This window comes from Melanotaenia boesemani, chromosome 22 (assembly GCF_017639745.1).
Source record: "Melanotaenia boesemani isolate fMelBoe1 chromosome 22, fMelBoe1.pri, whole genome shotgun sequence".
NCBI classification, from domain to species: domain Eukaryota; kingdom Metazoa; phylum Chordata; class Actinopteri; order Atheriniformes; family Melanotaeniidae; genus Melanotaenia; species Melanotaenia boesemani.
In genome coordinates this window covers 23,520,813-23,534,434 of record NC_055703.1, presented here as the reverse complement: position 1 = coordinate 23,534,434, position 13,622 = coordinate 23,520,813, and the positions used below count along the sequence as shown (strand labels likewise).

Sequence of the window (13,622 nt, the reverse complement as noted above, 5' to 3'; positions counted from 1 at the left end):
TCCTTTAATCCATATGTAGTTTTGGTATAAACCTCATCAGAGGCATGGGAATTTACTTAAAGCTGTGTGACTGCTCGGAAACTCCACTGCTTTGTGTTTGTGGGAGCTGCTCCTCCCTCAGACTCCTTCTCAACAGTGAAGGCACTAGGTCAACGACTAATCTGGAATAAAATCTAGCTGTGGTTTTTTGTAGTGTTCAAGAGGAAAGTTTAATGGTAAACTTTCAACAAAAATGAGCCCAACTTTGATAAACTGAAACAACTGAAGCAGCAACACAGATTTTGTGTGTGTGTGTGTTGTCCTCATAGAGGAGAAGATCCTTCATCCTGCCTGATGCTGGACGTGGAGGACTGAAACAAGAGGAGGGTTCGCCCGATACAATGGAAACTACATAAATAGCTTAACTGGAAGGGTCCCTACACTTGCAGCATTTTTGTTTAATATTTCTAAAACAAAAGCAAGACTTTTAAAACATAAATCTTCTCTTTTTTTGTTCCCTAATTTGCTTTAAAACCCTTTAAGCATAGTAAATATGTTATTTTTGTAAAATAAATGAAGAAAAACTTAAAAAATTGAGACTAAAACCTGGTAAACAAGCATCAGCAGGAAAAAAAAAGTCATCAGCTTGAAAAATATCTGTACTGGTTGAACCCAGGTGAGGAAGAGAAATAAATCCAGTTAAAGACAGAAGCCAAAGACACAGAAAAAGAGCAGAAGAAGAAGAAATAAGTGAGAGGAGGTGACTGCTCAAGTTCAGGGCAAGGTTGGAAAAAGAGGCTCCAGTTGTGTTGCGCCTTTTCCGAAAAAACTCCGAACGTTTTTACAACCAGGGGTGGCAGCCAGAAAACTGCTTCCTATTCAGAAGAAGAAGAAGAAAAACTACGAAGAGAAATGAGTCCAGCGCACCACCCTCGTCTTCCTTCGTAAAGAGTTGGAGTTTCGGTCTGAGACTTTAGGGAGATGGCAGCTTTCTCCGTCACGACAAACAAACAACGGAGTTGTAGCTACAAACGGGGAAGCCAGCGATGAAAAAGGTGAAAGCTGCTCAGACTGTTGCTCTGAGCGAGAGGAAAATGAAACACAGAAACACGTCAGATCCACATTTCCATGAGCTCTCCTGTTATTCAGCAGTAAATCTGTTGCTGCAGATCAGCTCGTCCAGCAGAGAGCCTTCCACAAAGAAAAAGAAAGGAGAAAAAAAAAAAAAATGGAACTACAGTAAAAACTCAGCTCCAACAGGTTCAAACTCCATTTATATCCCATCAAAAAATATAAATTAAAATCCAATCAGGAGGCATCTGAAGCCACGGTGGGCTCCAAAAGGTTAAATAGTTTCATACAGACAGCTGGAGGCTCAGATTTACAGAAATCTCACTGCTTTCTGGATGTCCGCTACTCCACTTCGTTGGGTCTGTCTGTTTTATCCTTCCTGATGACCGGCAGAGGGTGGGCCTCGGTGTTGAAGACCCAGTGGTCGAACGGTAGGTGGTCGTCATCGGAGAAGAGCAGGTAGAGATACCTGGAGGGCGTAAACAAAGAAAGGTTTCAGGATGAGGAAATGTGACCAGATATTTGTCACCGCACCCTTTTTGTTATTTTCCCCCAGTTTGCTCGGCTTATTTGAGTTGCACCTGTGAGAGCAGTGTTTGGATACACCCACACGGTCCTGCAGATGAAGAAGAAAATGCTAAAATAACCAGATAGTCACACATGCAGCTGAAAGAGTCTACAGCTGAATGTGCTGCAAGTTATCCACAATCATCTGCTGGAGGCTACACTTCATCACTTACATGCAGGCAGATAAAATAATGTCAGTCACTACCTGAAGGCCTGCGTCTCACTCTGATATATGCAAATTACCACAATAAGTAAAGGAATTTCTATTTAATTATTCCTTCCCAACGTGGCTGTGTGTGTTCCTTCACGTGTTGCTGAGGCCTGTTTGTAAAATAAATGAATTATTTCTTCAGACTTCATCTAATTCAGATGTGGCTCCATTTAAACAGGAAGTAAACAGGCTTTCTGATGATGATGAACCAAGCAGCAAGAAATAACCCACCAAAAACTGCTAAGTTTTCAGATTTATGTAAGTTTTTTGAGGGTCAGTAAATGCATCGTGTGCTATAAGAAAAACTTGTGATGAATTTTTATCAGATTCCTAATTACTGATGACAACCTTGTCTCTTTTATCACCTGGTAGATCAGCTTTGTTTCCTAAAAGAGTAAATACTCCTCGTGTATGATACAGGTTTACATTTTGAGAGAAACTAAGATGACGAATCTGAGCTATAATTTCATAATTTTATAATTTCTCTGATATAAATACATCTATCTGGAAACCCAAACTCAAACAGAAGGTCCTGTTGGATGTAGTTTTGGAGAAAATGTAAAATTATTCAGGTTCAATTAAGATAAAAATGGAAAAAAATATATATATATTTGTTCATTTTTCGTTTTACTTGAATCATCTTAGATGCAACCAGCTCATCTCTACTGAAAATGATGTTTTGAACTCAAACATCCAGATGAACTGTCGGTAGTCCCCTCCAATTTCACATTAAACATATATCTGATCATGTTTTCCACTATTTAAACTAACGTATAGATTATCTTTTACTACATAAGAATGAAATCATCAGTGTGGGAGAAGGCGGTGCAGATAGTGGATTGAGTGCACATTTAGACTTTCTCTGCACGGAGCGTCGTCCTATCTGAGCTGCAGGATGGAACTTTCCAACACGAAGCCCGACTGACCCAGAATCAGAGGAAGAGAGGCCTGATCAGCTAGCTTGGATTTCTGCCTCCTTCTGGCAGATGTTGAGTGGAAGGAAAATGGAGTGGACAAGATGAGACTCTGGCGGCAGTAACGAGGAATCAGAGTCCATTTGTGTCCTGATCTCTGCAGAGAGAAGGCCCCATGAAGAGTCGATGGACAGGATGAAGGAGAGGCAACGTCTGAGCGGACTGACGGTAATCACTATTCCACCGGATGGATGTATGAGATCATCAGCAGTTACGTGACAGAAAAACTGGATTATATTTTATGTTAGTTGGTATTTTAACCAAACGAATCCCCACCAGAGGAATCTGGGCCGCTCCACAAGCCAACCACGCTGGATCATATTTACATCTTTGTTTAAATCCAAGCTTGTTGTGTGACCTCATTTAGTGGATCTTGCATTTCCCCACCAACATAATACATTACTTTTATGAGTTTAAATGTAATTTGCAAATGTATTCAAGTTTTGCAATATTAATTAATGTCCTGTCAAATGAGCAGAGTCAGATGTGCAGAGAGGAAGAGGAAGATGAGGATGAGGAGGATGGGTGTTTAGAAAAACATACAAACTGGTGGAAAAGTAAGCAAATAATGAAGGAAGGTAAAGATTTAACCATAAAAAGAAAATGCGTTCTCTAAAGCAGTTTCCTGTTCATAACTTCTAGATGTGATTCAGTTTGTATGATGAGGTGAGTCAGTCCAGGTGGTCGAGTTTACTACACACATGTACACATACACACATTTGAAATAACTTCTAAATCAAGTTACTCTGATTATTTTTACCTGTGATTAAATGTTTTGGGGTTTGGTAGATTCTTTGTGATTTCTTAGTTATAATGAACGTATAAATGTATAAATATGTTCAATAAAAATAAAGGAGTAAAAAATGTTTAAATTGCTAAAAGTAAAAGATGATTTATTAAATAAATATAAAATATTTAATATATATCAAGTTGAGAAAATGTATTAAAATGATCAATTTGATAAATAATTCTTAAATAAAACATAATTTTATATATATATCTGATAAAAATAGATATTTTAAATATGTATCTAAAATTTATATACTAAAAAAACAAAACACAAATCGTAAAGTAAATTAAATAAATCTGTAACTGAGGCAAAATATAGTAAAATAAGAAATTTCAGCTTATTCATAATATTATCTAAAGTACAACTCATTCAACATAAACATTTTAAAAGTACTTGTTGTTCTTTGAGCTTAAATAAAGGAAAAAATGTGGAGTTTTTATTATTAATATGTTACGATGCCGTTATTTTACTGGTCCGGTTGTTGGACCGGTACATCCGGTGGTTTAGGGGTACTGGTTGAAAATTTATCCTACAGGAAGAACAACTCTGAAAACAGCTGGAGAGCCACTGCTGGGAGGTTTTATATTCATGGATAAAAAACACAAAACAAAAACAGAAAGGACTCAGAGAATGCGGCTCAGGAGAGTTAAAGCCGGGTCAAAGGGGCGACGGCTGGCTTTCCATGAAGACTTCAGCCTCCTCCGGCTGTCCGCAGACGACCGGGAAGCGGGGAGTGATGGAGGGCAGGCGGCGGGGTGAAATATGGTCGTGTGCTGGCAGCATGAGAAGATGAATCCTGGAAGTGGCTGAATGTGATGCCAGAATCCCAGAGGAACATTAGCTGGATTACACTTAGAGCTTTGCTGCTGAATGGCTGGATATTTTCTAACTAATTCACTCCATCTCTGCATAGAAACATGAACATGATGCAGTGTGACTGATGGGATGATTACTGTGCTGGTGTCCAGGTTGGTGGTCAGGTGCAGGGTTATTTCTCCTCTAGCTGTCTGTTTTTTTTTAATGACGCTAATGAGACATTTTGATTTGACTCCTTTTGATTCCCTTCTGCTGGAAAGATTTTTCATCTCTCTTCATCTGGATGAAAATAAATCCGTTTGCAAAAAATCTTGGATAAGCTGTGATCAGGAGTAGGGGTGACAACTGTAAAAACATATGGCCCATTAAAAACGAAAGAAACGCTGGAGTGGATGGCACATTGCCCTCTGTTAGGCTAACCTTGACTTCCTGTCAACGGCTGTCTGATGTGCAGGAGAGAGATAACGACATGAGATGAAGAGGAGATTGTGAGTAAGGACAAGGAGACAGAGGATGGAGGAGTAGCGGGGATAATTTATGGAGTGCTAAAGGAAACAGGACCATAAATTTTGAGGAAAGTCTTGAGGCTGAAGTAACCGAAATAATCCAGAGTAAGACAGCTATGTAATGTAAAGGCAGTTTATCAACACTAAATTCCAATGAATGCCTTCAGTTTAGCTTTAGTCCAAGGTTTTACTTTTTGTTTAACTAAACTCAGCCAAAAATGAAGAACCAGCGAGTGGAAAACTAAATTCACTTTATGACTCAGTAGCTTGTAGCAGTGATAACACTGCTGTGGAGGAATTTTGGTCCACTTTACTTTATAATGTTTCAGTTCACTGAGGTTTGCAGCATTTATTCCTGCACAGCTTTCTGAAGGTCCCACCCCAGCATTTAAATCAGGCAGAGGTCTGGGCCACTACAACATCTTGTAGATCTGCTGCTGTGCTTGGGATTGTTGTCCTTAAAACTGTCAGACAGATGGTCTCACATTTGACTGTAAAAGAGGGGTTCATGGTCTACTCAGTGACTGCAAGGTGTCCAGGTTCTGTGACTACAAAAGTCCAAATCATCAGCCTTCCACCACCGTGCTTGAGTTGGTGTGAGGTCTTGATATGCTGTGGTTGGCTTTCTCCAAACATGTAGTTGTGAATTCTGACCAAACATCTCCACTTTGGTCTAGTCTGTCCAAAGAACCTTGTTCCAAAAGTATTTTGGTTTATGCAGACGCAGCTTTGCAAACCTAAGCGGTGAGAAGAGGCTTTCTCCTGCAACCCAAACAACTTATAGCTGCTCAGTCTTTTTTTAACCGTGCTGTCATGAACTTTTACATTCATGCTAACAGAGGCCTAGAGAGCTCTTGGGTTTATTTGGAGCTTTTCTGAGCAATGCACAGCCTGGACGGCCTGAATGTTTTCTACTTGGGAATAAATTTCCTCTTTACAGAATGATGCAATCCTAATAGTTTGGAAATTACTTTTTTACCCGTCCCAGGCAACAATATTTTCTCTAAGACCATTTTAGCTTTTGTAGAGGTGATACTAATGACTAATTAAGTTACATTAATTCAGCAGCAGCTGGCTGCTCCTTGCCTCCCTAACCCCTGCAGAGGCAGCTTTTTCTGCACACTGGTTTAGTTTAATTAAATAAATAATAACATGTAATAGACCATGTTTTGTTGTCCATCTGATGTTGTATTCAACTGATTGTATAACCTGTAATTAAAGAGGATATTGTCACATGAGAATATACTGGATATTATCTGTGACAAGAATTGTAAACACATCGAATTTCCTCCCAAACTGTAGATAGGTTTTTCCTTTTTGTTTGAACACAGCTGGAACGTCGTCCAAGAGAAACACCTATGAGCCAGCCAGCATTAAAGTTGGTGGCTAGGAATACACTGAAAGTACTATTTGTGGCTACACACACACACACACACGCATCCTTACACACATTAACACGTGTACTGACACTCACAGGCAGTCGATTATTAAGTAGAAGTGAGACGTAGTAGCTGGTAGTCGAGCTGGGACATGATGTTTTTCACAGTTTGTCTTTCTACTGATTTCCTACTTCATCAGATTTTTCCAAGTTTGTGGATGTCGGAAAAAAATCTGTTATTAAAATAAAATGTTCTCACTGGTTTCTAATCATACTCGTGGTTTTATTTCTCCCACAGGAGATTTTATTCCAGCTGCTTTGACAAGAAGGTTTGCCTACAAAAATGTGAAACATGTCGAACAGAAACAAGAAAAAAATAAATCAAAATTTTTAAAGAAACAATCTTTTATTCAGCCTGTGACATGCCAAGAGCTATTATAAGATTATTCTTTCTTTTTTTGGCATGCAATCCTGTTATGACAGCTGAGCTCCTGTGGTATTTTTATTTTAAGCTAATAAAGTTCTCCTAAAACACCAACTGTTGCATTAAAACTAAACCAGGACTGCTCACATCAGCCTGCAGTTCAGCTCATTCCCTGATGCAGGTTTGCATGGTTTAGATACAGATTACTGTCCTCTGTACATGCACATCCTGCAGAAATCCCCTGAACAAGAGCAGCAGAAGAGGAAAAATTCAACAGTTTTTTTAAGTAAAACCTGGTGTTAGGGTTTTTTTTATTTTAGTACGACCTGAGCTGAGAATCCAAGCAAGCTAAGCTGACACTTAACGGTGGAAAGGAGTTTAATAGATTTTCTTTTTTTATATAAGTAAGTAAATTAACAGGAGCCTCCCATCGGCTAGTTACCACATGGATAAATAGGGTTATTTAATCCTAACTGATAGAGTAGCTTCTCAATTCTTATCCATTGTGTGGGTGTAAAAGATATTAATCTGTTTCAGATGGGTCAAATTATTGGCATCAATCAAAGAAACCATCTAAGGAGATGCTGAAACTACTAAACCTAAGTTAAAAACTGTTAAAAACTGGAAGGATAGTGGGGAACCATCATCTTCCAGGAAGAAATGTGAACGTAAGAACATTTCCACACACACAATGTGAAGGGAACTCAAGGGATTGGGACTTAACATCTGCGTAGCCTTAAGAAAACCACTAATCAGGGAGGCTAATTTTGAAAGACTGCTTCAGGGAGCAGGAGACATCATTTTCTCACAGGGATTGTCCAGACCTGAACCCCATGGAGCATCTTTGGGATGTGCTGAAGAAAAACTTTGTGCAGCGGTCCAACTCTCCCAATCGATACAAGATTCTGCCAAAGAATTAATTCAACACCGGAGAAAAATAAATGTTGACACGTTGCAGAAACTTCTTGAAAAGATGCCGTAATCAAAGCTAAAGGAGGGTCAATAATATTAGAGCAAGTGAGTTTTTTTGGAGGGGATGTTGCATGTTGCATTAGAAAAAACAACCAAGCAGTTCTAACATGGCAGTGCTTCCAGTTTGAGTCTGAAAAGATGGTTTTGCTTGTGTATCTTCTGTCTAAATCAGGTGAATAAATTCTAATAACTTACACATTTCTTTCCCATTCTGTTTCTCCTTCTTGGTTTTAGTTTTAACTGTGTGAGTGCATGTGAGGTAACCTTGCCAGCAACCTAAGCCTCTTTCTGGAATCATAAGACGAGTGACAAATGGACCCTCCATCTAGTGCAATGGCAGCAACCATCAAGGTTGTGCATATAAAGCTGTTCAGCTTGGGTCTTACTTAAGCGTCTCGGCCAAGTAGAAGCTCTGCTGAACGTCGTCGTGATTTGGAGACGAGGTGTAGACGTCTCTGATGCCGCTGTAGCCTCCTTCTACTCTGCAGTGCTGCTCCAAAGCCTGAATAAGACGGAAACAGGGACAGACAGCAGGAAGAGAAGCAGATGGCGACATGAGTCAGGCTTAAAAAAATCACCAAACCCCGGAGCCGATTTTTTTTTTCTTTTGCTAAATATGGAAATTAAGTTAAATAAAATGACCCTGCATAAACTTTTTTAAGTCCTTTGTTTTCTGGACTCGGAGAACTACCAAAGAAAACCTTAAACTGTCATAAAATATCACAAGAAATTTCACTTTTACCTGAACAGCCTCCCAGCCCCACTCTCTGTATTTGGGGTCATGGGTGAACCTCCACATGTACATGTAGGTCTCAATGACCTCAGGGCGGAGGATGAAATACTTCTCGTTCTGGCGGGTGGCGATGGCCTCAACCCCACCGTCGAAACGAAACGCCTCTGGACCCAACTTCAAAGCTACAAGAAAGGAACAAACATTGAAGACATGAAGACACATAAAACACATTTTATCTAACTTCTAAGTGCTTTTCTGACTGTAATCTGTCAAAAACATTTATTTGTCCACATTTTTACATAACAGCGAGTATAAGTTATGTGAGCGTAGCGTACGACAGAGTCATAAAATTTTGATTTATGTTCACTCATAAAGAGAATGATAATCAGCTGCCAGCAGTCATGTTTCCACAGAAATGCATTGAAAACACAATGACTCACAACATGACTTCAGGATACGTTTAAATGAGAGAAGAAAAACGAATTTAATTTAAGATGAAAAATAAAGACCTGCATCCCTCAGTGGAAAAAATGCTGCCAATAATTTCAGTCAAGTTAAAGAAAATTACTTTAAAAGGTTCCAAGATTTTGGACTAACAAACATTTTTTATCTCCAGCTTGCAGCAACTTGGTCCAACTATTAAATAAATACATCGCTGGGACTGAATTTCATAAATTTTTAATAAAACAATGACATACAACTGAATGAAACTTACTTAAAAAGTAAAAAATAAACAGCTAATGAAAAGTGACATGGAGCACTGATAAAAGTCCGAAGAAACCCCCGAAAGAAAACAGGAAATATGTGCAGCAGTTTACTGAAACGTAAACAGAAATGCACAATTTAAGGTAAAAACCTTTATTTAACACAACCTGAACCCTCTTTTTGTCATTTCCTTCAGTTGTTTGCAGGAATAGTTTTCCAGGTTCCTCAAGGACTTTCCAAAGCTCTTCTTTGGATGTTTCTGCCTTCTGTTCAGTTTTCTGTCCAGATGTTGAAGTCTGGGTTCTGGAGAGGACTCATCCCTGCAGACCTATTACCACAAATTTTCAGTCCAGCTCTTGTGTCACATGGTATAGCTTCATAATTTTCTCCGTTTCGCTGTCTTAAGAATAACTTCTTGACAGCCACCTTTTCAGCGGAGGCTGAGGCCAGCAGTAGCTGATGGTCCAGATGCCTCTCTAAGGTTCTGTGTTTGTTGGATTTGTCCCTATTTCTTAAGGACATTACTTTCAGATCCTGTTCATTGGCTGTAGAGTTTTTCAGACCTGACATTTCTTTTGTCCAGTTTTAAGGACACACTGCACTATGCTGAGATATGCCAAGTTTTCAGCTAAAGGCTCTGTGAGAATCACAGATTTGCTATTTTCTGTTTGTCAAACTGTGTTATTTTTGCTATTTTTTCCCAGTGGCAACTAAAAAAATGGGAACAAATGATGCTTCATTGGGCATTTCTTGAATTAGGAGCATTTTACATGCTTGGATGATCCACAGGACAGTGTTAAGTGGCTTAACAAAAAACAAACAAACAAACCTCTGAAAATGTTCAGTTTAAAATGTCCCAGAAAAGAATTATTGCTTAAGAGTCTGACAGTCTGGCTGCTTGGAAACAAAACATAAGGGGCTGCACAGAAGTGCTTGTTAGAAAACCTAAAGAAAAACAGAAATTCCTCTTTTCTTAATCACATGTGTGTGTATATATTTACTGGTCCTGGCGTAGGACTCGTGACAGGTGCGAGCGATCTCTGCTGCCTGCTCCATCTGGTGGCCCGTCTTATCGCTGGGTGCCCCGTCAGCTCCTAAAGCGATCATACCACCTGCAAAACACGTCAGGTGGCCCATCTTATGCTCCAGCAGCCCTCCCTTCCACTCCGCTATGTAGGTCAGCCCGCTGCTAGACTTCCTTATCAGGTTGGTTTCAATGGCCTGGAAGACAAGACAGTAAGTGTTATGATTCCTATACATGAATATGTGGCTCCAAATAGCAACAAGAAGACCTTCCTTCAACTTAGTTAAAGCATTTTTGGCAAATATCTACAGAAAACTTTAACTTTGTCTTTCATTTTAATGCTAATTCTTTATTTTATTTTGGACGGACCTGGTAGTTTACCTTTCTTTTAACTGCTTTCGCTTATGATGCTTCTGCATTGTTTTTATTATTACCATTAAAGATGCACTACGTAACATTCTGACCCTCAAACTGTGACATTTATTTTTATAGTGACATTTATTAGGTACATATCTGGAGCCGTCGCTGCCCAGCAGCATCCTTAAGCTGAGAAACTGCACTATCCAACCTTTTCTTTTGGGACGCGGCATGATGTTACAGCTGACTTTTGCTTTACGCACCGTGTCACATGCTAGCAAGTGGATATAAACACACCGGCCGTTTTGAACATGTACCATGGTTGATTCAGCAAAGAAGACATTATCGGAGGAAGAGAGGAAAAGAAAGAAGGACAGAGCAAGATATACTATGACAGTAGATAACACTTTTACTGGGTAGAGAGAACTCACAGTACAAGTAGGATACAAGACAATAACAAACATGGCAACGGTGGAGGAGATCAAGATCATGTACATTATCAGAAAGAGACATAAACGGAGGTAGTACGGCAGACGGCGGTGGTCTGTGCAGCCATTAAATCTATCCCCTGCTTCTTCTTCTTTTTGTTCCTTATCGGCTTGACTAACTACTATACTGCTCAACACTGCCTGTGCAGGTTATGGTGGTACTACTCTGTTGGCTCTGTTGCAATGACCCCGAAAACAGACCAAATTACGAATGAAAATATCGCACAGGAAAGATGAAATGCTCCTGTCTTTAGCGTAGACCAGGGCTACTCAATTCGGTCCTACGAGGGCCGCAATCCAGCAGGTTTTCCATGTATCCCTGCACCAACACACCTGAGTCAAATTAGGTGGCTCTAACGGCCAATCAGGTTCTACACAATGACTCATTAATTTGACTCAGGTGTGTTGGTGCAGGGATACATGGAAAACCTGCTGGATTGCGGCCCTCGTAGGACCGAATTGAGTAGCCCCGGCGTAGAGCATAGGGTAACTGTCGAGCATATGGCTGAGCTGCTAAAGCCATTTTGTTGCAAATGGTAAATGGACTGCACTTATATGGCACTTTTCTAGTCATAACCACTCAAAGCACTTTTACACTACATGTCACACACATTCACACAGCACTTCCATTGTTACATACTAAGTGCTTTTTCCTATCCCTTGCATTCATACCCTAATAGATAAGGACATTTCAGCATGTGGTCAAGGGAAACATGGAATCAATCCATACACTCTCCGGTTGGTAGATGACTGTTGTTAATCCTGAGGCACAGCTGCTTTGTACTGTTGTATTTTCCTATGACAATAAACAATATTCTAATATTCTAATTCTAAAAATGAACACACAAGAACTTTGTGTTCAGGACTCATTAAGTTGAATGCAACAAATTTTCTGTTTGATTAATAGGCTGAAAATTGCTGCTACAAAGGAGGTCATGTTCTTGGCTGGATAACGAGGGCTCCAAATAAAAAATAGAAAACCTGCTCAGAACAGTCTCTGATAGGCAGCCTGCTGCTTTTCGCCTCCCCAGCCTCTATTTGACAAATAAAACAGGGATGGCTTTAATCCTGACAGATCAAGAGGGATTATGAGTAAATTATCGCTGCATGTTTAATACTGAATTCCACTCACAGCGTCTTCCCAGTGAGCTTCAGAGAGACAGACAGGAAACCAGCTGTCTCCAGCTGAGACCCATTGTTTGCCATCAAAACTAAAGTTGACAGATTTTCTCGTCACAGAGAAGCTTTTCTGTGTGTGTCTGCTTGTGTGTGTGTGTGTGGTCCATCTTTTGGGTTGAGCCGGCGTTTTGCTGCTGCAGCTTCATCCGTTCTCTGCCATTGTCTTTTTATTTAAATGTGAGAGTACTACTACTGCGGTGTCGTCCTCCCATCTGCTCAGACTCAGTGTGAGGCTGCACACAAGGTTATTGGAGCGACTGGATTTCTTTAATGTTTTCTGCAGATAGAAATAATATCGCTACACGACCCCTTTTTATCATCTAGAGCTGACCTCGCTTTTGAGGTCTACTATTATCCAGCAACCATTTATTATGACTCAGTGTGTAAAACCCTGTAGGCTAAACTCACACACGTCTCCAGGTAAACATCACCTATTCTGTCCATTTAGTGCCAACGAACTGCAGTTTCTACAACATCCTCACAGGTTTCTACAAGTTTGATTTTACAAAGTTTGTACATTGATGGTGAAACAGAAATTCATTTATTCATTTATTCACAACAAAGTCAAAGAAGTCAAACAACTCTATATTATCTACAATTAAAACCCAAGTTTCACAAGAAAAATCTACAATCAGAACATTTTGTTTTACTGTGAAATTCCCAACTGATCGAAGCTAATCGGGAAGTTTCAGAATTCCACATAAAAACATTAAATTGTCATTAATCTGTCAGTTTGTTTTGGGCAGATAAAGTGTGGAAGTTCAAAAACGTCTTGGTTATTTTAAATGTTAAAGAAGAGGATATTTGGGTTTTGATCCTCAGCCGGTATCCTCCACAACCAGATCTCGAACAATATATATATATATATATATATATATATATATATATATATATATATGTATTTAAAGGCAAGTAAAATCACACAAACGCTATAATCTGTGTAGATAAGCTGCCTACCAACAAAACAAATACTGAGACGTGTAAAGTTCTTAAACTGGAGCGACCTAGCACCAGTCTGGTTGGAAAAAAGGATCAACTGCCGAAACTCTGACGCTAGCTCTGTTTCTTATTTGACTTTAAGAGTTAATTCTTTAAAAAAAAAAGCCTGTTTGTGCATGTGTGTGTGTTACCTGCAGGGCATCATAGTACATCTTCTTTCCCTCCTCGTCCGTCTTGTCAGACATCAGCCAGGCCTTGAGCAGGTATTCATAGAAACTGTCTCCCAGACCACCCACAGACACGTGATCTGTAACACACAGATAACCACAGGTGTGTAAATCACACAAGGACACGCACCCATAGGCCTGGCGAGTACGATTACAACCACTGACCACAGATCATTGTCTCATGACGGGAAGTGTGTGAGCATACCTGGAGTCTACGACGCACCGCAGCATTGTGTGTTATTGTACGTGAGACAGCTGAGTTATGTATCAGTATCTTTATCC

At 39.7% G+C, this 13,622-nt stretch overlaps 1 protein-coding gene across 1 annotated transcript in view; it reads right to left on the bottom strand.

Moving 5' to 3' along the window:
• Window positions 1-282: 282 nt before the first annotated feature.
• Window positions 283-13,622, bottom strand: part of man1a1 (mannosidase, alpha, class 1A, member 1) — a 138,225-nt gene continuing 124,885 nt past the window's right edge. The window contains exons 8-12 of the mRNA XM_041975287.1: window positions 13,305-13,420; window positions 10,128-10,347; window positions 8,431-8,603; window positions 8,075-8,190; window positions 283-1,519 (exon numbers count right to left, since the gene is read on the bottom strand). Of these exons, the coding sequence (XP_041831221.1) occupies window positions 1,393-1,519; window positions 8,075-8,190; window positions 8,431-8,603; window positions 10,128-10,347; window positions 13,305-13,420 (752 nt within the window). The 3' untranslated portion in view covers window positions 283-1,392. The remainder of the gene's footprint in view (window positions 1,520-8,074; window positions 8,191-8,430; window positions 8,604-10,127; window positions 10,348-13,304; window positions 13,421-13,622) is intronic.